We start from the raw sequence: 27,025 nt of genomic DNA on the forward strand, positions 1-27,025 counted from the left end.
TTCCAATCTGCAGTCATGATATCCCAGTGTCTATGCCCTTACACCTTTTAAATGGCATGCCATTCAGATGAGTCATGTGTTTACCTGTGAATAGGCTGGGAAATACATTTTTCTTGAATTTGGGGAGGGGGGCCCTGTTCCCTAGGAGTGACCGTGAGAAAAAATAATTGGGTCGCTATTGCAGCCTATTGCTAAGCCACCCCATGTGCTCTGAAAAAAAAAAACGCTTACTATGTTTGTCTCAAAGGTTACTTAAGCCCAAATATGGGATGAAGCAGGAGCGAACCCACACAAAAATGTTTGATTCCAAGAAAACATGGTGTACTTCTGAGTGCTGTCTTATTATTTTTCCTCAAGAAAGTGGAAAAAGTACTTGATCAATGTTTAATGCATATAATTACAGTAGTGCGCAGCCAGAGGTGACACCTGTGCATGGACAAATTTTACATCCAGGATGTGCTGCAATCGCTCCACCTCATGTCCGGCATTTCCTTCCTTCTAATCCACCACCAGTGAGCTCCTCAAATGAGGAAACAACTCAAAGAAAGCCTGCAAAAAACACACAGAACGGCACGTAATGTGACTTAAAACTCTGATTCTACCATATCTTACTTATTGTGTGGAAATATGGGCTAATAACTATAAAAGCAATCTTCACTCGCTAAATGTACTGCAAAAAAGGTCAGTAAGGATAATTCATAATGCTGCCTACAGATAACATTCTAACTCCTTAAATTAAAAATAAATAAAAAATAATAAATTATATTTATTAATTATTAATTTAAAAAAAACAAACTATATTAGGAAAGCAGCAAGTGAACAAATGTAACAGTTACTGATTGTAAAAGTACCAGATGGAGGGGTAGGATTTAATAAGCTTTGCTTCTTCCTACTCCTTTTGGACGTGTGGACTGGGAACTGATTATGTGATGCACTCAATTGTAATCTGATGCATGTTCAAATGAAATAAAACCATTACCATTACCATAAAACATAAAGAAGACAACAAAAGTAGCTCATAAGAGTTTAATGCTACAGTTATTCATGTAAAAATTATGATCAAGAAACCTATGGAAGTTGCAAGATATTTTTGTTATCGTCATAAAATCTGTCCAAAGAAATGTACCTTTATAGTTGTACCAGGCATTAAAATGGCTACCTTAAAGAGGGTGGTGCTTTGCAATACGCTGGAGGTGCAGCACATCTCCCGGATGGAGTGCATGGACAGCTGCGGAGCGCCAATGTCCACCACAGGCACGCCGAGACGAGCGGCCAGAATGGGTCCGATGGTGGTTCCGCACGGGCTGTCGTTACGCACCATCACATCCTGCAGGATGAACGAACGACTGATGAGTGTTCCGCTATAAAATGAATTGGGTAGTCACGTGACTACAGAGAGAAACAGCAAGACGCAGACAGCACCTGAAGAGGAACACCGACTCGGCTGGCGACCTCTCGGACTACGGCGGCGGTCACAGCCGTGGTGGCATAGCGCTGGTTGCTGTTGAACTTGATCACTGGGCCCTGACAGATCAAAACCACAAATCATTTCATTGTCAGCATCCTAATTGCTATATCATCCATTATTTGGTTTGCTATTTCACCTTATGGAAGAATGGTCGATGGTTCTCCTCGTGTTTCTCTCTAAGATAAGATAAGACGTTAGATTAATGAACCCAGCTCCAAAAAGTGTCATCTGCGTTTTACTGACTGGTAGTTGGGGTGCACGGCGTGCGCCATGTCAGCACTGATCATGAAGGAGAGTGGCGCCGCCTGCTGGAAGGCGGTGGGGTTTGAGGAGGAGGCAGCCAGGCGACTGAGGATGAGCTCCGTTAGGTTTGACTGCGCCCCCTGAGCGCTTTCTGAGCCCACCTACACGACACAAAGACATGAAACGGGTCGGAAACACTTCCTAAGTAACAATACCACACATGGTAATGGTTTTGTTTCATTTGAACATGCATCAGATTACAATTGAGTGCATCACATAATCAGTTCACAGTTTTACTTTATTTATTTGTATTTTATTTTTCTATTTTTTATTATTATTTTATTTATTTTGTTAATTTAATTAAATTTTTTGTCACGTACCGAAGTACGAGGTGATATGAGCATCCAATGCCATAATGGGTACCATAGTAAGTGTCAATATAGTGATATATATAGCACATCATGACTGGTTCAAGACTCTTCATCCTTGTATTTAGCAAACATCAACTGCTTGTATTGTTTCTTGAATTGGCTCATCGTTGTGCATTGTTTGACTTCCTTACTCAATCCATTCCATAGTTTGATTCCACATACTGAAATGCTATGGCTTTTTAACATAGTCCTAGCATAAAAAATGTACTTCTTCCCTGAGATCATATTTCTCCTCTCTTGTAGAGAAGTATTGGATGACATCTTTAGCTAATTGGTTATTTTTAGCCATCAACATGAGGCTGCACAGCGGCCTAGTGGTTAGCGTACAGACCTCACAGCTAGGAGACCCGAGTTCAATCCCACCCTCAGCCATCTCTGTGTGGAGTTTGCATGTTCTCCCCATGTATGCGTGAGTTTTCTCCGGGTACTCCGGTTTCCTCCCACATTCCAAAAACATGCTAGGTTAATTGCTGACTCCAAATTGTCCATAGGTATGAATGTGAGTGTGGATGGTTGTCTATATGTGCCCTGTGATTGGCTGGCCACCAGTCCAGGGTGTACCCCGCCTCTCGCCCGAAGACAGCTGGGATAGGCTCCAGCACCCCCGCAACCCTCGAGAGGATAAGCGGTAGAAAATGAATGAATGAACACAAACATGATCCATTTTTCAAAGAAATGACCCTTTAGATCTAATTAATCCAATTTTTGTGATAAGAAAGCTGTGCCCAAGCTGAAAGGTGTCACTGTAATAATAATCCCCAACAGGAATGACTCACCTCTTCGTTGTCATACAGCGTCACCATGCGGATATTGGGATCTTTGTTCAGCGAGTCCCCCAAGCAGGACTCAATCAGCCCCTGGGAAACGGCAGAAAAAACAGCATGACATAATAGGCTGTACGAAGGAATTCACCTCAGGCCATACCTGCAGGGCGCAGTAGCAGCTGTGGAGGTTGTCCAAGCGAGGGGAGAAAATGAACTCTTCGTATACTCCACCCAGCGCCTGCATGCATACAATAGAAAGGGAGTCAAACATCTCATAGGTTTAGAGGCTGTGGAGGCAGACCAAGATGGCCTCACCGCTGGCAGAGTGTCAGCCAGACAGAGCTCGAAGTCCAGCAAGGCTTCAGGGTCAACTCCCAGCTCGGAACACAGAATCTTCACCAGTGCTGGGTGGTGTTTCTCGGCCTCAGAGGGAAAGGAAAAACACATTTAATGTCAAATGACTTTTTGATGGGAGATGTTTTAGTGCTCCACCCTCGGCATGTTAATTGGCGACTCCAAATTGTCCAGGTATGAATGTGAGTGTGAATGGTTGTTTGTCTATATGTGCCCTGTGATTCGCTGGCCACCAGTCCAGGGTGTACCCCTCCTCTCGCCCGAAGACAGCTTTGCTAGGCTCCAGCAGCCCCGGCAACCCTCATGAGGATAAGCAGTAGAAAATGAACGAGTAAATGCTTTAGTGCTGCTTTCACCGTGTTGGAAGAATTGGTGGCATCTCCTGATGATGTATTGCCCGTCTCCAGCTCTTCCTGGACAGCCGTGGCCAGAATGGGCACACTGACGCAGAAAGCAACATGTGTCAGCAAAACTAGACCATAATGTACATACACTTTTCTGCCAACTACCTGTGTTCATTATTTTAGGAATGATAAAAATAATATGTAAAAACAGACATAGGTGTACAGACACACAGTTTAGTTGGTAGAGTTCCTTTTTTTTCCTGATGAAAGACGAGAGTCTAATCTTTCTTTTGGTAGGTTCCATGTTTATATAACTATGTAACACAATTGACTTGAAAAATCGGCCAAAATTGTCTATAATGCCTGGTAATGAAGGAATTTGGCTAGGATTGAATGAGTTCATGAAACTAAAATGCACCACAGTAATCCCTTGTTTATCTTGGACATAAGTGAATGTCCCACGATGTAGAACTCCTTATTTATAAATAGAATATTTTCATAATTAGAGAATAGAAACCCTGTTTATGACCTCTTAAATACATTTTTAATAAAGCCCTCTAGTCCTGAAAAAAGCACCCCATTATCACCTTTATAATATTTATACTGTATATGCCAATATACTAGTAGTAGACATAATAATACAACACAAATGTGTTTCAGTGCGAGGGAAATTAAATGGTGGGTGTCCAGGAAGTGAACGAAAGTGAACCCTCTGCTTTGCAAAGCAGCAGCAGACACCACTACGCTCAAGACAATTGACGTGTCAAATGCGTCACGGCAGCGATGCGACCTCTTCAACACCCAGCAGGTGTCAGTATTGAGCAACACAGCAGCGGTAACGTGTGCAAAGCTTCAGGACGCCTCATCTATCCATCACTACTGCATACAGTATCACCACAACAGCTTTGAATGTGGCTTATATTTGTATTTTAATTAATTCAGCCATTTTTATGCTTAATTTAGACAAAAATGTGTCAAGGTTTGGCTAATAATAGGCTGTGTTCAACCACAAAACAGCATAATTTAATGTCAAAACCTGTCATTAAAGCACAAAGTAGCGAGGGGTATCCTTCACCTAGATCATGGACTTGGTTGTGTACTTTAGAGGCAGGATTCCAATCATACCGAGCATCATCTACTATTTCCTGTTTTGCCATGTCAAAATAACTGCTTTAAAACTTTCCTACAACTGCAACATCTTCTCAGTTACTCACAGGTGATTCTCCTTGTTGGGGCCAAAGGAGTCATTGACGTCCCTCTGTAGATGAATGGCCAGGTGAGGAATTCTCAGCAAAGGACGCGGCACATGCACCAGCCGCTGTACAAGCTTATCTTCTTTCTACAGGACAAGACACCAGCGTGAATGAATGTCTCTGATGCTGACCTGCAGCATGTGATTTGTACCTTAACCATGACACGCCCCGCAATGGTCAGGTCGCGATCAAACCATGTGTTCCAAATGCCACCACCGTAGCACTCCACGCCAACCTGCAGGCAGCCCTGCTTCGTCCTCTTAGACCTTGGCTTCACCTAAAATGCACTACGTTGTCATTTCACTTCAATATAAAGACGTGTCCTTATTGGGAGTCATTCTCACCCTGAGACAGGGGCTGTCTGTGTGGGCGCCAACCATGGAGAAGCCATTTCCAGGCAAGTAGCGCCCCCCCACAACAAAGGCAATGACACTGGAGAAGTTCCTGGTCACAAAGTACTGAAACGATGCAGAATTTCACTTCAGCGACCGCCATCAATACAAACCGCAGGAAAACATGGCTGACACCTTGCTGGATGGCTTGATGTCCCACTTCTCCATCTCCTTCAGCTCGACGAATCCTGCTTCCAGTAGACGTCTTCGACATTCTTCCACCACTGAAGAAGAAGCACACCTTTGAAATTTTTTGCAGATGGATGGATTGTGGGTGACTTAGACCCCCAATTAAGCCCTCCTGTGTCTTATTCCATGAGTTTGTAAACAATATAGAAATAGAAATATACTGTATCAGCAATCTAACAATATAAACAACACACCAAAGCACAAAAAAGAACTGGAAAAACATCAATTTCATTATAGACCGGGTACTGATACTAACCTTAGTATCGATGTTATCGATATTTGGGTCAATTTGCCACCCCTATTTCGTGGGTGCTCGGCTACAGTGCAAAGGTGACATGTCTAATCTCGATAATCTTATCTCGATGTAGTTTGACCTGCACACAACTCACTGTACTAACATCAGATTAATTTTAAGCATTTAATTCCAGAAGGTACATAATAATATATTTCAAAAAATTCAAACGTTACCGTGAAATGGAGACACCCCTCTGTTGACAAAGTGTAAAAACTCTTTAGCAGCTGACTGCACGGCTTCCTTGGAGGTCTTCATTATTATAGACTAGAAAAAAAGAGCAATGAAAATAAAATACACAATAAAATACACATATAAATACATTTAGTTCAACATCGGGTATATTTGTACCATATTAATTCTAAGTACTTGAATTGTGTGCCCAGCCTAAGTTTACGCAAACATTAGCTTACGCGACACAACAACCTTCTTCTTCGCCTCTCTTGTTCTGCGAGCTCAAGTCAAATAATCGAAGTCAAAGTCGAAGATGCACAGCCACATTCCACACATTCCACGGGAAAACCTCGTCCTTTACGTGGATCTTACCTGCATTCGATGGACTTTGAAATCATGAGCTCTGATGAGCTGAAAGGGAGCCGGTGACAGGAAACCGATTGGTTGACTAAACAGTAGACATCAGAGAGGACTCTCACATGGACATCTAGCGGTCAGGAGGTATAATTACACGCTTTACGTTTCTGTAAAAATAGATATCGGAGCAAACAAATATTTTTCTTCACCCATGTCAGCTCCACAGAGGTGAAACTTTAAAAAATACATTTTAATCACAAATGCCTTATTTTCACATGACAATGACGATATGGACATTACTGGTTCTGTTTAGCCATATTTTCATTGCACTTCTCTTCTTTTCTTTGAGAAAAGACAAAGTAACAACAAAATTAGTTTTTGGCTTGTGAAAAAATAATGAATAAACAATTAAAGTGGCGTTGTAATGTAACATCAGTAGCATCAATGGGCTTAGTGCTTGTGAACAGAAACCAGCCCTGAGCACCAGCATGTACCACCAACATGCTTTCTAAGAAAACAGTCCTAATCAAGACCATAGAGACACACACAGACACACTGACGCAAGAGTGGCACGTTGCTGCAACATCTTCCCTAACATCTTCACAAACTGATCATGGCAGTTGTAAAAACATCTTGCTGGATCCAAAACTATTCCAGCTGGGATTTGAACAAACTTTCATAGAGCTTGGCTTAGTGATGGCTAAAAAAAACAGGTTTCAACTTTAGGATATTGAGTTTGTGCCATGCAGCAAATCAAAACAGCGGCAAGAAGAAAGCATGTGGCAAACTACACAAAAAGAGATAAACCCAACTGAAGCTAAAGTCAAGAACATGTTATCAGGAGCAGACAGAAAGATGAAGGAGATTAAATTGTGTGCACGGAGGAGAGGAATTGAACAAACATGCTACATGCTTTGCTGTAGAAAAACGATCACTTTTGATTGTCTTATGCCTCTTTAAGGTATTACTTTGTACAGACGGGTGTAAAAGTTTAAGAGCTGTTGTTTTTAGTCCAGTAAGGTTGGTCTATGATTCATATTTTATAATTGAGCGGTTGAAACTGCCATCTATGGTCTGTATTTCAATGTTGCTAAAAGCGGTTGACCGTGTATTGGCGTCAACTTAAGTGCTTGACAATGTCAATGTCGACAAAAGTGATTAACCACGTATTTCAACAAACATGGTTGACTGTGTACTCAACGTCAACTCAAGCATTTGTTGACGGCAACCTAGGATGTTGACCATGTACGTGATGTTGACAAAAGCGGTTGACCACTTGTGGACTTAGTGTGTTGGTTGACTTGAGACTAAACACATAAATAAACCTCAGACTAGCAAGGATGTGTGTGTGACTTGGTGTCAAGAGACAACACACACTGACAGTACAGTAGCCCACAGGAAGGCATGCTTTAATGAACTACATCAAATGGAAAACAACCCGTTACCTTAGAAATTCCTATCAAAGGAAGGTATTGAAGGAAAAAAAGAAGATCTTCTGTACAAAGTTGACTTGGGTGCACGTAAAAGGGATTTCTGAAGCCTAAAGGAAGCCACCATGTGGGTTGAGCTCATGCAAATATATTGTACATTCTCTCTTTGCGATAAAAAGATCTAGACTTTCACATTTTTACAGAATCGCCGTAAATAAGATCTTAACAGCCTTGTCTTCTGATCCACTTCAGGAACGCCACAACTGGACGTTGGAACAGTGCGACAGTGTAGCGCCTCATACCCAGTGTGTCAAGTGCTTACTAGAGTCCGGTAGAGATGATCTTTGGGGAATTTGGGGAGGTTTCCAGCCCCTGTGTGAGGAGAGTTGTGTGAGGCAGGGTGCCACTATACATATGGCTTTCTTGCAGGTGGCTCCTCACAGTCAGGCGTGGTGAAGACAGTGAGCCAACCCCTGAATGTGACCCTGTAGCTCTCCTGTGAGCACCCAAACACTGGCGACGTGTGAGAGATCTGCCAGTAACACCCCTCCCGTCACAGGAAGGGCAAGGCACCCGTTACAGCAAAATCCACTTGAAGACATTACGGTCCAGCACCAAGTGGGACAAGGCCCATTTAAAAGGTGGCAAATGGAGTCGAGATGGCACAGAGAAGAAGGGCCTGCAGGCTGAGGATCACCACTGAAGATGATGCTGGTGCCTGAGGTGGGTCGGCACTGGGATCCCTGATCCAGTCTGAGGTGCTGAAACACGAGTCAACCCTCAGATAGGAGCTGTTGCTGGGTGCATGTGTGTGGGTGTGTGTGCGTGTACGTGCAGTGAGAGGAAGTCATGAGTAAATGTGTTTTCCATTCACTCTACATAAAATCCAGCATGAGTACAACGAGCACAGGTCAAGGTGACATATTAGGTTCGTAGTGAAGGTCCCGCAGCGGTGGTGAGGGGTGCCGTCGAGCCGCAGTCGTAGCCCAAATCCACAGCAGAATGTGGTCCACCGAGGAAGTGTCTCGGGAAAGGCTGCGCCTGCAGCTGCCGGTCTCGGAAACTCTGAATGTAACTCTGGAATAACAAGTGAATGCATCATTTTGGAGCTAGTGGAATGAAAGGTAGCACAATTCCAAAATATAAAACCTGTGTTCAAGCTGACATCACAAGATGTCACCTCAACTGGCGTACCTCACAAGAGTTGCGTCCAAAGATTAATTAATTACAATCGGTCCTCGGGTTACGAATGTGTTCTGTTCCTAGACTGATGGAAGTCGACTTTTACTGTAAGTGCTTCTCAATCATTTCCTGTCATGCAGAATTTTTTTTGCACCACCCCCGATTTGAAATTCTAGAAAACTGCTAATGCCGTATTTTTCGGACTATAAGTCACACTTTTTTTCATAGGTTGGCTGTTCCTGCGACTTAGCAGTTAGCATATCTTACACCTATTCTGTCTGTTTTGGTCAAATAGTTTGTGAAATACCGTATTTCTGGACTATAAGTCACTCCGGAATAAGTCGCACAAGGTCAAAAATGCATTATCAGGTAGAAAAAAAACATACATAATTTGCTTTTCTTTTGCAGGTAATTTACCGTATTTTCTTGACTATCGCACTTTTTTTCATAGGTTGGCTGTTCCTGTGACTTATACTCCAGAGCGACTTATAAATGAAAAAACTGTTTATGTTACATAAACACAGGACACCTTTTCTGTTTATGTTTATTTTTTGTGTAGCTGAATAACCATTGTGTTAGCATATCTTACACCTATTCAGCCTGTTCTCTATTCTTTTATTGTTAGAACTTGCCTTCCAAGAGGACGTAATGTCTGTTTTGGTTTGGAAAATAAATGCGACTTATCCTCCAGTGCCATTTATGTATGTTTTTTTCCACGTAATTATGCATTTTTCACCTTGTGCGACTCCGGAGCGACTTAGAGTCCAGAGAATACAGTATTTATTCATGTTTCTGTACTGTACAGGGGCTGCACGGCGTTCGAGTGGTTAGCGCACAGACCTCACAGCTAGGAGACCAGGTTTCAATCCCACCCTCGGCCATCTCTGTGTGGAGTTTGCATGTTCTCCCCGTGCATGCGTGGGTTTTTTCCGGGTACTCCGGTTTCCTCACCCATTCCAAAAACATGCTAGGTTAATTGGCCACTCCAAATTGTCCATAGGTATGAATGTGAGTGTGAATGGTTGTTTGTCTATATGTGCCCTGGGATTCGCTGGCCACCAGTCCAGGGTGTACACCGCCTCTCGCCCGAAAACAGCTGGGATTGGCTCCAGCGCCCCCCTTATGAGGATAAGTGGTAGAAAATGATTGAATGAATGTTCTCTACTCACCGGTGAGAGGACGTCGGTGTCGTAGCGGCGTATCGGGTTTGGCTTGCGGCGGTAGGCGGGTTCCTGGTGAAGTTGCTTGGCTTGGTGTTGATTGGAGGATGAGCCCTGAGGCTTCTTCTTCTTCTTCTTGTGACGGTAACGGTCATCCCTTTGACGAATCCGCATCACCTGCATCCTCCTCTGTTGACGACTGATGATGACTAAGCGGAGGAATGTGGCTCAGTTAGGTAATTGTGATTAAAGCGCTGAAATGAGTAAACATTAAAAGGCTTAGTGAAGGAAGTGAAGGAATGTAGCTGTGTCACAATTCAGGGGCTGCACCCTTCGGATTTGAACATGTCAGCTTATTCTTTTTCAAGCATGTACATGACTTTTTTGCTTATATTATATGAGTCTCATTTGCAAGTATGGATTCATGTTCAGTTTGTTCTCTGTATATTGCCGTAGTCAGGAAGTAGCTTCTGCCATTGGGACAGGCTATATGCCGGTCACTTCTCATGTTGAACCCTCTGTATATTAAATTAAATTAAAGTATTTTATGCTTGGTATTAATTAGGGCTGGGCGATATGGACCAAAACTCATATCTCGATATACATATTTAGGTAGAATATCGATATTACAATATACAGCTATATGTTTTCCATAAACTGAATGTAGACAAATGTATTCTCATTTTAAAATAAATATAGAAGATAATGTTCAATCTTCAGTTCAATCATGCTGCATTCCAGTAGTCTCTGCAGCCGGGTTAGCGCCGTTAGTGCTTCCATCTCACGTTCCCCATGATGACAAACGGTAAACATGGTTGATATCTTCTTTGAATACCTTTATACCGTCTTTTTCACCGTTCATTCCCGCTATGCAGCCTCTCCACCTCCATATTTTCGCTGGTATATCCGATCATTCGACGTATAACTGCTAACAGCTGCTAACAGCTGCTCCTGAGTGTCAACAATGGCGCAAGCGGCAAGCTACAAACGTAATAAGATGGACATCCATAGCCGCCCACTTGCTTAAAGGGTCGATATGGCAGAAAACAATAAGGAAGTAATAACACTAAAAACGCTACAGGAGACACGGAGCTGTCGTAACTATCTGCCACTCGGGCGGCGCCATCTTGAAACATGAGACCTCTGCACCAAATCCAGTCTATATCCATATGAACGATATGCTTGTTATTGATATCGTGCTTTTAAAAACATGTTGATATATCACCCAGCCCTAGTATGAATCATCTTTTTAAGTGGTGTTCGAAATCGCCAATGCTAATAGGATAACATATGGGATTTCCAATGTAAGTTAGCATTGAGCCACTGCATTAGCATGATTTATTTTTGTATGCTCAGTTTTACAGAGATTCAAAGTAAAGATTGAAGTGGCTCTCATCTGGAGGCTTCCGTTAGAGCCAGTTCGCTGTCGACTGAGCGCGACCAAAATACTCAAACACTTTACCTCGAGTCATTTGAACTTGGTTACTTTCCACCTCTGTTTAAAAGTGACATTGCTGGGGTTGAAAGGATGCAGCCCTTGACACCAGACATAGCCACCGTCATTGCTCCTCACCCTTGGTATGCGAGTAGCCCTCGGCAGTCACCTTCCACTGGACCACGACACCAAGCAGCGTGAGCGCAGGCCACACCCCCAGCACCACCCACGTAATCCAGCAAACTGGCTTGCCGGGCACTGCCTTCATGCGCTCATACATGTACAGAACGAGCGCAAAGAGCTCCACAAAGTAGTCCAGCGCTACGGTGATGACTGCCGCACCAAAAACAGCTGTGGACAGCGTGGTGAAGATGCGCTGCCACTGGAGCGTGAGCACGGCAAAAAGCATGCCCAAGCCAAGCAGGACGCCCAGAGGCACCCAGACGGAGCGTGGGGGGCTGTCGGAAAGCTCCTCCATGCCCACCAATGTGGCAACGGCCACCAGCAGGCCCAGCAGCAGACCCACCATGAAGAGGCCCACGCTGCGAACCAGCATGGTGACCAGGCCGCAGAGCGTTCCGATGCCCAGGCCGATGCCCACTGAGGCCTCCACACTCAGCTGGGTGTCCAGCACGCGCTCCTTGTAGCAGAGCATGAAGATGACAACGGAGCCAAACATCAGGCCTGTCAGGAACATCACAGCCTTGAAGCAACGATACCCTGGGGGGAAGGTGACCGAGAATTGCATTAGATCAACATTAGACATCTTCACATCCGGAGTCTTCATGGACACATTACTTACTGCACCACTTTGTGTGCTTCCCTTCATGTTAGACTCACCGAAGAAGCAGTAAATGATGCCAAAGAGGCAGCACATGGAGCAGACAACAGAGGGAACCACCTTGTAGCGGCCAGCCGAGCCCTCGCATCCATCAAGCAGCCTGGGGCTCAGCTCCAGGTCAGGACGGACCTCCTGCAGCGTCTCCAGTGGGGTCGTCATGACGAGTGGAGGAATAGGGGACAATGCAGGAAATGGAGGATGAGAGGTAGTCAGAAGAGAGGCGAGGGAATGGGGAAACTACGGAGTGTCCACCGGCCGCATGCCTTCACCTGAGGGAACAAGCGCACGTAACGACAAGATATTTTTAACGACAGGCTTTTTTTTTATCTTGCGCCATCAGAGCCACATACAAGCATGTTAATAATAATCATCTTTTTGGTGAAGGATTATCAGGACACCGTGTGTGTGTGTGTGTGTGTGTGTGTGTGGTAGCGTTTAGCCATTTTGTATCATGGATGTCAATGTGAATCATCCTCTTAGACAAATACAACAAAATCCCATAGACGACTTTTCATCCTGATCTCCTACATAAACACTTACCCGTAACCCGCCTCCCTTCATCCCTCCCCACTTCCTGTCTGTTGCCATGATCACGATGGGATGCCGACAGACTGTATACTGATGATCCCTCATCTGTTGCCTCAAAAATGAACAAGCAACAACTGCCATAGCAACAGCTCCAGAGCCAATCGCAGGCGCCGCATGTGTGTGATGGCGTGACCAACAGTAGGGTGCACGTGTTCGTTGTTGATCAATTATGATGCTGATGTTTGAGACACAGCCACCAAAATCATGCGGATCTATCAGTCTTCCAATGAGTCAACAAGCTCACATGCACAAATACTCTTTCATAATATCAGGAAGATGTTGTTAACTGTGGCGGTCGAGTGGTTAGCGCGCAGACCTCACAGCTAGCCTATCGAGCCTATCCCAGCTGTCTTCGGGCGAGAGGTGGGGTACACCCTGGACTGGTCGCCATCCAATCGCAGGGCACATATAGACAAACAACCATTCACACTCACATTCACACCTATGGACAATTTGGAGTCGCCAATTAATCTAGCATGTTTTTGGAAAGTGGGAGGAAACCAGAGTACCCGTAGAAAACCCACGCATGCACGGGGAGAACATGCAAACTCCACACAGAGATGGCCGAGGGTGGGATTGAACACAGGTCTCCTAGCTGTGCACCTCATTCTTAAGTTGTGTCCTTTCTCTGTTTCGATGCTGTCCAGGCAGCATCTGAAGTCACAGGAGAAGAAAAGCTGACCAGCTGATCTGGACCAATATTAGCAGGCTGTTTGAAAATGTGACCATGTGGTGGCATCACGTGTTCAGACAGCACCAGACGCTCTGAAGCGTGATACAGAGCGCACGGCGGTGGCACCACACCAACCAGACAAATCCACAACATGTTCACTCTCTCCTCCATGGGTTCCTCATTCTGTGCTGTCGCCAGTTCTTCTCAGGCCACCCACCTTTGTATGTGATTACTCATTTCAATGCAAGTGCTAACCTCCTCCAGCAAAGCGTCCTCTTTTTCCATCGTCTCAGTATGAGTGAGTTGAACCGGGCAGCCTATGTGCAGCATGAGCCAAGGAATGTCAATGATGCTTGTTGCCACGGACAACACATGACACATAAAAGCTGCTATTGTGACACTCAGCTGGGACAAGACGGAGCGAAGTTCCTTAACGGGGAACTAAACTGAACTCTTCATCGTCATGATGGCATCACAAAATGAAAAAGGGGGTGATGTCGATGAACGGATCTGAACTGACATGTTGTGTTTTTTCTTTCTCACAAACACTCAGTGGCCCGCAGGGCTTGTGCGGTGCTGTCTGACCACGTTTATACGGCAGCTGCTTGCACACATCCCCAAGCCTTTCACCATGGACACACATCAGAATGCTGTCAACGTTCCTCGATGTCAGAAATTCTACAAAAAGCTAAATGTGCCTCCTATTTTATTTTATTTTTTACCATTTCAGGATTTCAGCTTCTCCTTTCAGGGTTCAGAGTTTCTTGTTGTTTTTTATGATACAGTAAATTCAACTGATCACTCAGTTCCAGACCAGTCCAGGGTGTACCCCGCCAGCTGGGATAGGCTCCAGCATAGTGAGGATAAGCGGTATAGAAAATGGTGATCCAAAAGAAGTGATCCATCAGAAAAATACAATGTACCGCTTTGCTGCAACCAGCAGAGGCGCTGTTGATTCAAATTCAATTACTTTGGGTCGAAAAGCTTTCTTGGATCTGTAAACAATCTCATAACCGATAGAAATATAGTCAAATTATGCTCCGCTTATCCTCACGAGGGTTGCGGGGGTGCTGGAGCCTATCCCAGCTGTCTTACCCCAGCCAATCACAGGGCACATATAGACAAACAACCATTCACACTCACATTCATACCTATGAATAATTTGGAGTCGCCAAACAACCTAACATGTTTTTAACCACTTGCACGGTGGAGTGCAGCCTAAAATGAAAATAATTATTTTAATTACTCATACCATTTCCATCTGGGTAGGTGAAATTCATTTAGTAAATGCCCCCTTGTTGCTGAGTTAAAGATATGCTGTCTATGCATTTTAATGTTAAACCGGGACCAGAGAGTGTCACGTGGTTGACACCCACGTGAACATGAAGCAAAAATAGAAATACAGAAAACACTACAATCTTGCTGTTTTGCGCGTTAGCTGGCTGTTTTCTTTAAAAGCGGATTCCCACTAACTTCTTCCTCACTCTTCACCCATAATTCAGTATCTGACGTCATTGACTTCCAAATGAGAGTCTTCAATTGTATCCACTTTTGCTGTTCCACTTCCACTTCACGCACCACTGGGAGACCTCCACGCTCCCTGACACATACTGAAACACATTTCTCACGTTGCAATTTGCAGTGACGTGCGGAACCATCGACCACGATGCGGCCATCCGGGTCACCGGAATCGACCTCCATCCTCGACTGACCTCGATTCAAACCAAAAATACCCCACATATTTAAACAACGAGCCCCGTCTCTTGGCTACGACGTCCTCAAATCAGCCCAAAATTTGACAGCAGGTGCGCGCGCCCGTGTGATAACAGGAGCGTCGCGAGCTTTAAAAGGACGACTCACCATCAGCGCGGACGGGGTAACGCGCCATACCCGCGTCCCCGCGTCTGAAGCCCCGAACACCGGCCATTGGCATCCTCTTCGACCTAGAACAGCGTGTGCTCCGTCGGCGAAGGGCAAGCCGTGTGCCCCACCGCGGTGGTGAGTCGAGATCTGATTAGTCTTCCATGACTGGAGCAAATAGGACGGCGGAGATCCGGGTTACAGACTATGTCGTGCTTCTCATCATGAAGGTTGGCAGCAGCTCATGCACGCGCATCACGCTTATTCCGTAAGGCAAAACGGGCCCCCTACCGGTTGACTATCAAAACGCACCTCCCTTAAAAGGTGGAAAAAAAGAACAAAAACAGCAAACGTTTTCAGTTTGTTGAATTGTTATTTTGTCGACGTCACATCCTTTCACCGCTCAACAGTGAAAAAAAAAATTGTGAATATAAATGTTTCATGCAATATCCCAAACGTCCAAAAGGAGGCGTCTGGCACACTACTGTGGGAAGTCCAAACCTGCATAAGGGAAAGTGGCACGCAAAAATAATAATTCTAATAATACAATTCATTAATTCATTCATTTTCTACCGCGTATCCTAATAATACAAATTATAAAATATACAAAGAAACAAGCAAACCTAAAAGAATAACACAGTAAAATAGAAAAAATGAAATGCTGTTACTACTAATACACAAAATAATGTTTATCACCGATACGACAAAGCTAGGATACAGACTGTATAGATATATTTGTATTTGTATGTGTTTTTTTACCCTATTTGTTTTTTATGTTCTGTGAAGCTCAAACCTAGTTCTAATTATATTATTCATTATTCATTCACTCCTCAGTCACAAACTGGTAGAAAGTGGTAACGTACATCTGTAGTCACAGGTGCCCTGGGGTAGTCCGACGGAAACGTGGCTGCCAGGTTGTGCCTCTCCGACAAACACCAAACATTCATCCACATTCATACACCAGTGTGGGCAGCACTGGAGGCGAGATGGGTGAAGTGTCTTGCCCAAAGACACAACGACAGTGACTTGGTGGAAGGAGCGAGGATCAAACTGCCAACCTTCCAGTTTCTGGACAACCAGCTCTTATCGCTGAACCTTAACAAAAATGACCATTCATTCATTCATTCATTCATTTTCTACCGCTTATCCTCATGAGGGTCGCACTGGGTGCTGGAGCCTATCCCAGCTGTCTTTGGGCGAGAAGCGGGGTACACCCTGGACTGGTGGCCAGCCAATCACAGGGCACACTCCATTCATTCACACTCACATTCATACCTATGGACAATTTGGAGTCGCCAATTAACCTAGCATGTTTTTGGAATGGGGGAGGAAACCAGAGTACCCGGAGAAAACCCATGCATGCACGGGGAGAACATGCAAACTCCACGAGGGTGGAATTGAACTCGGGTCTCCTAGCTGTGAGGCCTGCGCACTAACCACTCGCCCGCTGTGCAGCCCACGTTTGTTGGGGGGTTTTTTAGCCACAAAAATGACCAATAGAAATGAAATGACAGTTATGGAGGATTAACCTGGCACTGGGGTGGACGATGCCGTCATCTTCCTCCAGCACTGTGAGAATCATGTTCTTTGATTTCTCCAGTGCGTTCAACACCATCCAGCCAGCACTTCTGAGGGACAAGCTGGAGCACACAGGGTGGACCTGCACCTCACATCGTGGATACTGGATTACCTCACCAACCGTCCACAGTATGTGAGGACACGGGACTGTGTGTCCGACACGGTTGTCTGCACTACGGGGGCCCCGCAGGGAACGGTCCTGGCTCTGTTCCTTTTCACCCTCTACACTGCAGACTTTTCATACACACACCAACACACCAACCTGCCACCTGCAGAAGTTCTCTGCCGACTCTGCAATCGTCGGCCTCATCACAGATGGGGATGATTTGGAGTACAGAGGACTGACACAGGACTTTGTGGATTGGTGCCAGCAGAACTGCCTTCAGATCAACACGGGGAAAACCACCAACTGGTGGTGGATTTCCGCAGGCGCATCCACTCTCCTCAAACACCAGTGAACATTCAGGGAATGGACATTGAGATGGTGACATCCTACAAGTACCTGGATGTTCATCTCAACAATAGACTGGACTGGACTCATCACACGGAAGCACTTTACAGGAAGGGTATGAGCAGACTCTATCTGCTCAGGAGACTGAGGTCTTTTGGAGTGCAAGGGGCACTCCTCAAGACATTCTATGACTCTGTCATGGCTTCAGCCATTTTCCAGGGAGTAGTCTGCTGGGGCAGGAGGAGACTGGATAAAATCGTCAAGAAGGCCAGCTCTGCCCTGGGTTGCCCCCTTGACCCAGTGGAGGTGGTGGGAGAGAGGAGGATGTTGGCAAAGCTATCATCCATGTTGGAGAACGACTCCCACGACCTGCAGGACACTTTGATAGCACTAGAGAACTCCTTCAGCGATAGACTGCTTCACCCCAAGTGTGTGAAGTAGCGATATCGCAGGTCCTTTCTTCCTGCAGCTGTCAGGCTGTACAACCAGCACTGCTCCCAATAGACTTCTACACCGCTATGTACCTCTGTGCAATACTCTGTTTTTTATATACAGTATAGTTACTCCAGACTCCATTCTCTGTGCAATATCTGATCAACCTCCACGTGCAATATTAAGGCTCTAAATGCAATATATTAAGTTCTATGTGAAGTATTTCTATAATGCCTCACTCACTCACTATAAATACTCACTTGCAAGATCTCATAGTGTATAGACAGGTCATATATTTCATCTCGTTTCATATTATCTACATCCTGTATTTGTACATAACTCTGGGTAAAACTGTTGATTTTGTTAATACTTGGGTTGTTTATATTGTTTATTTTTCTATATTGTGTATTTTGTACTGCTTAACTGATTCTGTACTCTTGCTGCTGCGCAATGCAAATTTCCCCACTGAGGGACGAATAAAGGCATATCTTATCTTATCTTTAGCCATACTTTGGAACCTTGATGAGGAAGAATTTGTGGAATTAGTTCAGTTTACCAGTTTCCAAAGAAGGTATAGTTTGGTGCCTTTGTTTTCAAATTCATCATCTTAGATTTAATTTACAAAAATATATAAGTCTCCTCATGGTCGCTTTTTCTTTGTCTTTGTTTCTTTGACTTTGTCTTGCCTCTGTGTGCCAGTGTGGTCAGATGTTTTCTGTTTCCTCTTCACAATCTCGAGTGTCTTGTTCCATACGCACACACAGCAGAAGGCCAAAGAGCACATATACGTACAAAGATAAAACTGAAATGGGTTCACAGTCAAATATATGATAACTTCCATGAACATGAACCTATCACGCGGTTAGCCAGGGGTCTCCAACCAGTTGCTCCTAACCAAAGAGGTGATTGATTCAGTTATTATCAACTTCTATATCGACAAAATTAGAAAGTGGGATTTGGCAGTCGTCAAGAAGTCCTAAGGAGCGCTTGGCAGTGGGACCAATCACAGCGGAGTGGTCGTGGAATAAATTAAAACAGTTTTGACAAAGTTTAAAATAGTTTTGGTAATCCAAGGAAATTCTGCAGATTCCAGATTCTGGAAGATCTGTAAAGCTTTCTGTGCAAGTTATTGTGTGTAGCTGCTCTATAGGAGTCCACAACTCAGTACAAAGGGCTGAAAATAAGTATAATAGGTAAATAGAAAATGTAACTGTTGAAGTACATGGGACATATGTAAGAAAAAAAAAATTTCAATTTCAATTTAATTTAAGGAGAAAAAGCTCATACACATCCAGAGCAGTCCAAGCTGTGAAAGTCTATGATGACATAAGCCAATGAGCAAGCCTCAGAGGTACTATGCTACAGTTTATTGTCCAATGCAATAAACAGTGACGGGAATAACGGCGTTTAAATAAACTGTTTTACTAATAGTTACTTTTACTGGTAACTAGTTACCAGTAAAAGTAGTGGAGTTTTGTAGTAGAGTAACCCAGTTACTTTTTTGGAGAAGTAACTGGTAACTATAATTACTTTAAAGTAACGTGCCCAATACTGGCAGTAAATGTAATGAATGAATGAGTTCAAGTTCACCATGATATGCAATACAGAAGAATCACGTTTTTGTAGACATGTTTCGTCACTCAGGCTGCCAGTGAGAGCTAGTGTGCTAAGAATAGCTTAAAATGAATATTAGTAACTACACTGAGCTGTTATAGTACATGCATTTCCATATGAATCCAATCATTTTGAACATTTTCTTGAGTAGAATTCTGAATGCGTGCAGGACATTCTCCTTCAGGATTTTTTGGTAGACAGAGTTCATGGTTCCATTTATCATAGCTTCCAGGTCATGAAGCAGAAAACAAAACATCCCCAGACCATCACACTACCACCATCGTATTTTACCGTTGGTATGATGTTCTTTTTCTGAAATGCAGTGTTACTTTGACGTCAGATGTAATGGGACACACACCTTCCAAAATCTTCAACTTGTCTCATCAGACCACAGAGTATTTTCCCAAAGGTCTTGGGGATCATCAAAATTGAGATGAGCCTTAATGTTGTTGTTTTTTCAGCAGTGGTTTTTGGTTTTGGAACTCGGCCATGCAGGCTGTTTTTGCCCACTGTCTTTCTTGTTGTGGAATCATAAACACTGACCTTCACTGAGGTCTGCAGTCGTTTGGATGTTATTGTGGGGTCTTTTGTGACCTCTTGGATGAGTTGTTGCTGTGCTCTTGGGGTCATTTTGGTTGGCCGGCCACACCTGGGAAGGTTCACCATTGGTTTCGGCATTTTTGGCGAATGGCTCCCTCTGTGGTTTGCTAGAGTCCCAAAGCTTTAGAAATGGTCGCATAACCTTTTCCACTTGAACACAGGTGTGATAAATCACAGTTATTTTTTAACGGGTCACTTTTTCACATTGGGCCATGCAGATTTGGATTTTTCTTCTCTCTTAATAATAATTATTTCTCAAAAACCTACGAAATCTGGAAGGATGTCACTACTGTAAATGTGTGATATCAGGATTTTGGAAAAGAAACTACAGAGAAAATTCACAAGGTGAGGCAGTTCTCTGTCAGGCTCTGAGCAGGAAGCGGAGGCTGATGGGCTTCGCAGGGACGAGCAGCGTTCGTGTTTTGGCCTCGATGGCGGCACCGTCATCTCCCGGCTGTATCTCGTAGTGCTGCATCAGCTGTCAAGTTCAAATGTGATCCAGTTCTTAGTTCTGGCCACAAGGGAAGCCAAACATGCATGCCACTCACCCTACACAGAGCCAAGTACATCTCCATTTCTGCCACCCTTTTCCCCACACAGGCTCGCACACCCACACCAAAGGGGATGAAGCTGTATGGGTGGTGCTGGAAGACCTGAGTACGAAGCCACCGCTCCGGCATGAAGACATCAGCGTGGGTGAACTGTGTCTGGTCATGGCTGACAACGTAGTGGCACAGATGAAACTGAGTCTGGAATGTGATAGAGTGCACAAATGTTTCTTCTGGAGCTCACAGGAGAACCCGAAGGCATCAAACTGTACCTTCTTTGGAAACCGGTAGTTGTCCACGATGACCTCGTTCTCTGCCGTGAAGCGTCCATTGCCAGGAACTACGGGATATAAGCTGGACAAGACGGTCTGCTGACATGCTTTGTTACATAATACTTGGATCTGGATGTCGTCACATGTTTGTACAAGTGACACAAATGATCTGTGAGCTCACCGTAAGGTCTCCTTAACGACAGCCTTCAAATAGGGCATCCTCCTCAGGTCATCTGTATCCGGCTTCCGTCTGCTGGCACACACGGCGTTGACCTCACTGTACAATCGATCCTGAACACGCCGGTCTCTCGCCAAATGGTACAAGGCCCAGGACAGCGTGTTGGAGGTCTGTGATCATCACCATCACATCAGCTGGTTAGCAACACCAACATACAACCACTGATTCTACCAGTTACGCAATGTGCATGCTGGTTCCTGCATGGCTCATGTCCAGACATATTGGATCTTTCGAGTGGGTGCTCCAGTGAGACAAACAAGCCTTGTCATGACCCAGGAATTCATGCAGGCTGCTATTTGTTTTGTCTGAGCATTCCTTAGTGGAAATATGCTCAATGCCCTTTCTCCCCTTACTATTCCAATACAAATAAGAAATTCCCGTCCATTTGAAATGTGAAGTGTTTTGACATACAACATATACTCTATACAAACACTTTTGGATATGAATGAATGTAGTAAACATTCAAAAAAATCCAAAAAACAAATAACAAACAAGAACCGGGATATAACTTTCCCACTTTTAGACAGATTTAGTAGAGATACATCAGTAAAAACATCAAAAGTCGCAAACGAACAAGGTAGTGCTACACAAGATTGTGGACTCGCGGCGACAAAAACGTACGGCTCATGAGTTTTCTCACCATCTCTTGCTATGCTGTATCTATGACCCACTTTGGATGTGCTCTAAAAACACCCGCCCACCCAAGTTCTCTGATCGGCTGAAGATGCAATCTTAGCCAATCCTCATCGCTTATGTGCTCTAAATACCCGCCCACCCAGGTTCTCTGATTGTCTGCAACACTCTCACACATGAAATGTAGAATAAATGTAGAAATGTGTAGAAATCTATTCACCAACTGAGGATGAATGAATATCTTACCGTGTCGACTCCGCCCAGCAGCAGTTCTGTCACACAGGTGTAGATCTCCGAGTGGCTCAACTTGTCGCAGGACAACAGGTAAGTCAGGTACAACCCACCCGTCAGTTCACCTCGCTCCATTTGCGCTTGGAGTTCAGTCAGTCTTCTGTCTATGAGTGTTCGTGCTGCAGGATCAAAAGTTCCTTCAAGTCAAAAACCACAAGAACCTCCAGTCTTCTGCTGTAGCCCACCTGTGCCATAGAGGTCATCCCAAGCCTGAACAAAGCGCTTCCAAAATGGCAGGACACAGCGCGTCCAACGTGGAAAGACAACTACAGTCTCGGACAGCGTCAACATATCATTGACTGCAGTGATGAAACGCAACGTGTCCTGAGGAATGTCTTCCTGAAGGCATCCCAGCCTGGTCTCGAACAGGATGGATGATATACCTAAATGATGTGGTTCAGGAAAGGTTCAATTATATGCTGTGCCCTCCTCTATGCCCCCCAGAATCACTGGAACGGGGTGTCACCTTCAAAGCCAAATTTGTAGAGCTCAGCAGCCACATCAGAAACAGTAGTTTGGTCCGGACTGCGAATCCGGAGGAACTCAATGCGGTGCAGGAGATCTTCAACCACCTGTTGGATGATGGGAGCATAGGCCCGCACTTCCTGCAGCTTCAGCAACTTTGAGTTCAGAACACTCCGCATTCGGTGCCACTCCAGTCCTTTGCTAGAAAGTCATAGAACTTTGGTCTTTATTTATGACGGTGGGTAGGATGGGTTTGGGCACTAGATCTCAAACGGGGGTTTATAAAATACGATGGTTTACCCCCTTTATTTTTTGTAAACACATCAGCATAAACCAGCTGGAGCCACAAAAGGAGGATGAAAAAGTCCGGAGCCACGGATTGCTGAGCCTTGTGTTAGGAGGTATGGCCTCCACAAATCCTTCCACACTGGGTCATTTACGTATAAATGCAAATGTACAGTAGTATGAAAAAGTTTGGGCACTCCTGGTCATTTTCAAGATTTTCCTTTATAAATCACTTATTGGATTGCTTGGATCAGCAATTTCAGTTAAATATATCATACAGCTGACCAACACACTGACAAATGAGAAGCGAAATGAAGTTTATAGGATTTAAAGAAAGTGTGCAGTAATTATTTAGAACAAAAGTAGGGCCGGTGCATAAATTTGACCACCATTGTTGTTTTATTGGTTTGAATACCTTTATCACTAATTAACTACAAGAGAGGAGAAATATGATCTCAGCGAAGAACTACATTTGAAACACTAATATGCTAGGACTACGTTAAAAAGCCATAGCATTTCAGTATGTGGAATCAAACTATGGAATGGATTGAGTAAGGAAGTCAAACAATGCACAACGATGAGCCAATTCAAGAAACAATACAAGCAGTTGATGTTTGCTAAATACAAGGATGAAGAGTCTTGAACCAGTCATGATGTGCTATACAGTGCATCCGGAAAGTATTCACAGCGCTTCACTTTTTCCACATTTTGTCATGTTACAGCCTCATTCCAAACTGAATTAATTTAATCTCATACCTCAAAATTCTACACAAAATACTCCATTATGACAATGTGAAAAAGTTTTTTTTGGACTTTTTTTTAATTTATTAAAAATAGAAAACAAAAAAATCACATTTACATAAGTATTCACAGCCTTTGCCATGAAGCTCAAAATTGAGCTCAGGTGCATCTTTTTTCCACTGATCATCCTTGAGATCTTTCTACAGCTTAATTGGAGTCCACCTGCAGTAAATCCAGTTGATTGGACATGATTTGGAAATATAATAACTGTCTATATAAGGTCCCACAGTTGACTGTGCATGTCAGAGCACAGACACCAAGCATGAAGTCAAAAGAACTGTCTGTAGACCTGCGAGACAGGATTGTCTTGAGGCACAAATCTGGGGAAGGATACAGAAACATTTCTGCTGCTTTGAAGGTCCCAATGAGCACAGTGGCCTCCATTATTCGACTAGTCAGGATAGAAGGAAAAATGAATGCAGTAATATTTTCATCCAGGATATCTCTATATATTGCTGCATTCATTTTTCCTTCTATCCTGACTAGTCTGCCAGTTCCTGCTGCTGAAAAACATCCCCACAGCATGATGCTGCCACCACCATGCTTCACTGTAGGGATGGTATTGGCCTGGTGATGAGCAGTGCCTGGTTTCCTCCAAACATGGCGCCTGGCATTCACACCAAAGAGTTCAATCTTTGTCTCATCAGACCAGAGAATTTTGTTTCTCATGGTCTGAGAGTCATTCAGGTGCTTTTTGGCAAATTCCAGACGGGCTGCCATGTTCCTTTTACTAAGGAGTGGCTTTCGTCTGACCACTCTACCATACAGGCCTGATTGGTGGATTGCTGCAGAGATGGTTGTCCTTCTGGAAGGCTCTCCTCTCTCCACAGAGGAACGCTGGAGCTCTGACAGAGTGACCATCGGGGCCTTGGTCACCTCCCTGACTAAGGCCCTTCTTCCCCGATCGCTCAGTTTAGAAGGCCGGCCAGCTCTAGGAAGAGTCCTGGTGGTTCCAAACGTCTTCCATTTACGAATAATGGAGGCCACTGTGCTCATTGGGACCTTCAAAGCAGCAGAAATGTTTCTGTATCCTTCCCCAGATTTGTGCCTCAAGACAATCCTGTCTCGCAGGTCTACAGACAGTTCTTTTGACTTCATGCTTGGTGTTTGTGCTCTGACATGCACAGTCAACTGTGGGACCTTATATAGACAGTTATTATATTTCCAAATCATGTCCAATCAACTGAATTTACTGCAGGTGGACTCCAATTAAGCTGTAGAAAGATCTCAAGGATGATCAGTGGAAAAAAGATGCACCTGAGCTCAATTTTGAGCTTCATGGCAAAGGCTGTGAATACTTATGTAAATGTGATTTTTTTGTTTTCTATTTTTAATAAATTCAAAAAAAGTAAAAAAAAAAACTTTTTCACATTGTCATAATGGAGTATTTTGTGTAGAATTTTGAGGTAAGAGATTAATTTAATTCAGTTTGGAATGAGGCTGTAACATGACAAAATGTAGAAAAAGTGAAGCGCTGTGAATACTTTCCGGATGCACTGTATATATCACTATATTGACACTTACTATGGTACCCATTATGTCATTGGATGGTCATATCACCTCGTACTTCGGTACATGACAAAAAAAATTTAAAAATTTAAAAATTTTAAAATTTAAACATTTAAAAATTTAAACATTTAAAAATTTAAACATTTAAAAATTTAAACATTTAAAAATTTAAACATTTAAACATTTAAACATTTAAACATTTAAACATTTAAAAATTTAAACATTTAAAAATTTAAACATTTAAACATTTTTAATTATTGTGTTAGGAAAGCAGGAAGTGAACAAATGTAACAGTTACTGATTGTAAAAGTACCAGATGGAGGGGTAGGATTCAATAAGCTTTGCTTCTTCCTACTCCTTTTGGACATGTGTAACTGGGAACTGATTATATGATGCATTCAATTGTAATCTGATGCATGTTCAAATGAAATAAAACCATTACCAACTATTAGACCACAATTCTTTTTATCTTTGCAAAGCTCATTTTGGGGTCAAACCAAAGACCATGAATGTCTTGGGCATTTACGATTATTCACTTGGGGCCATAAAGATAATGGGGTTGTGATGGCCCCTGCCGCCAGGTTGTTTTGCTGCTCTGCTCTCCTTTGCCCCACATGAGGGGAGAGACCGACGGATGGAGCTTGGTCGTAGTTGTGACCTGTGTTGTGCAATTGACACACTTTCTGTAAATCGTATTAACATGATTTCACTTCTCATCTATCATCTATTTGTCTTTTATATATTTAACTGAAATGGTTGATTCCGACAACCAGTCATTTGTAAAGGAAAATCTTGAAAATGATCGGCAGGGCGGGGCGGGGCGGAGGGTGAGGGGTCGTACCACTGTAAACCTGCGATGAAACTTTTCTTGTCAAGTGAGTTACAGGAGTTACAGGAAGATATTTGGAGTGTGGAGGAAGATGCACTCACTCTACATGCAGCCCATAGGCTTGTCCCCGCAGGTCCAGGTATTCCTTCCAGTGTGGCAGCACAGCTCGCACCGGGTAGCGTCCTTCTTGTTGGATCACCTGAGCAATGAGCTCCGGACTCGCCACATTGACCAAGTCAAATGGGCCAAATCTGGAGCGCCAGATTGGCCCGTAGAGATTCTTCTGTAGACCCTGAATAAACATAGGTACTGTTCACCATAACTTTGCAACAATGTATTGAGTTACTGTTTTTACATTAGCTGAGGGATGGACCCATAATGTCAATGTAGTTAGTCTCACTTCTGTTTACCTGTAGCAAGTGGCTTTTGTCCGCATAGCCTTTGACAAATAACCAGTAGAGCGTGGTGAAGAAGGCGGGGCCCGGCAAGTCATTGATGGTCTTCAGTTTAGCCGCTTCAGTCGTTGCCTGGATGAGTGTTCTGGTGGAGAAGGTGACCAAGCCTCTGCCGTGTGCAGAAAGACGATGAGGCCAGGGCTTCATTCTTAGAGTCCGGTTTTACTGACACCCAGCAGCATTATGGCAACTGCACTTCAGGGAGTAAGCCCCCCCCATCCTATTGCATAACAATCATAAACAATGGGTGAGAAAGGGGGAAAGAGAGTGACATGATTATTTCTTTTATCCATGTTTAGATTTCAATTTAAAGGATATTGACAGTCCAGATCTTTTATGCTATGTTTACTTTAACAGACAAAGACAGAAAATCCAGACAAAAACAATGTTAAAAAAATTGAAACTGTATTTTAATTTAGGAATACATATTTATTATAATCCCAAAAGATGGTTCTTGAATGTACTTTTATTTTATTTTAGACAGCAATAAATCAGATACTGTATTGCTATAGCACTGTTTTACACCAGTGTGGATTTTGCTGGCACCCAGCGGACGTTATGTGCAACTGCATGCTCGGAAGTACGCCCCCGTAA

At 43.8% G+C, this 27,025-nt stretch overlaps 3 protein-coding genes across 9 annotated transcripts; all 3 read right to left on the reverse strand.

Moving 5' to 3' along the window:
* Window positions 1-372: 372 nt before the first annotated feature.
* Window positions 373-6,396, reverse strand: dnpep (aspartyl aminopeptidase). 6 transcript variants are annotated; one of them, XM_058051325.2, is made up of 15 exons: window positions 6,277-6,396; window positions 5,907-5,997; window positions 5,385-5,473; window positions 5,202-5,315; window positions 5,009-5,134; window positions 4,819-4,943; window positions 3,617-3,701; window positions 3,222-3,329; window positions 3,067-3,144; window positions 2,919-2,999; window positions 1,712-1,872; window positions 1,605-1,644; window positions 1,423-1,524; window positions 1,160-1,327; window positions 373-549 (listed from the first exon to the last, which is right to left on the reverse strand). In XM_058051325.2, exons 1-15 carry the CDS (start codon window positions 6,280-6,282, stop codon window positions 499-501), a joined length of 1,425 nt encoding a protein of 474 aa, XP_057907308.2. In that variant the 5' UTR covers window positions 6,283-6,396; the 3' UTR covers window positions 373-498. The 6 variants fall into 6 exon arrangements, with proteins under 6 accessions (XP_057907308.2, XP_057907310.2, XP_057907311.2 ...); XM_058051327.2 differs by having other exon boundaries at window positions 6,144-6,283; XM_058051328.2 differs by lacking the exon at window positions 6,277-6,396 and adding an exon at window positions 6,157-6,272.
* Window positions 6,397-7,638: 1,242 nt separating this feature from the next.
* On the reverse strand, window positions 7,639-15,719 carry tmem198ab (transmembrane protein 198ab). Of its 2 annotated transcripts, XM_058051712.2 has the most exons (5): window positions 15,431-15,716; window positions 12,309-12,578; window positions 11,607-12,188; window positions 10,043-10,242; window positions 7,639-8,768 (listed from the first exon to the last, which is right to left on the reverse strand). In XM_058051712.2, the coding sequence occupies exons 2-5, from the start codon at window positions 12,466-12,468 to the stop codon at window positions 8,616-8,618; spliced, it is 1,095 nt and encodes a 364-aa protein (XP_057907695.2). In that variant the 5' UTR covers window positions 12,469-12,578; window positions 15,431-15,716; the 3' UTR covers window positions 7,639-8,615. The 2 variants fall into 2 exon arrangements, with proteins under 2 accessions (XP_057907695.2, XP_057907694.2); XM_058051711.2 differs by having other exon boundaries at window positions 11,607-12,578; window positions 15,431-15,719.
* Window positions 15,720-18,195: 2,476 nt separating this feature from the next.
* Window positions 18,196-26,627, reverse strand: cyp27a2 (cytochrome P450 family 27 subfamily A member 2). The gene is made up of 9 exons (XM_058051710.2): window positions 26,387-26,627; window positions 26,078-26,268; window positions 22,554-22,753; window positions 22,273-22,470; window positions 22,043-22,206; window positions 21,107-21,273; window positions 20,926-21,007; window positions 20,654-20,854; window positions 18,196-20,583 (listed from the first exon to the last, which is right to left on the reverse strand). Exons 1-9 carry the CDS (start codon window positions 26,576-26,578, stop codon window positions 20,467-20,469), a joined length of 1,512 nt encoding a protein of 503 aa, XP_057907693.2. The 5' UTR covers window positions 26,579-26,627; the 3' UTR covers window positions 18,196-20,466.
* Between the last annotated feature and the right edge of the window lie 398 nt (window positions 26,628-27,025).

The sequence above is a fragment of the Doryrhamphus excisus genome, linkage group LG15 (assembly GCF_037039965.1).
Source record: "Doryrhamphus excisus strain RoL-2023G ecotype Guam linkage group LG15, RoL_Dexc_Guam_v1.1, whole genome shotgun sequence".
Classification (NCBI taxonomy): domain Eukaryota; kingdom Metazoa; phylum Chordata; class Actinopteri; order Syngnathiformes; family Syngnathidae; genus Doryrhamphus; species Doryrhamphus excisus.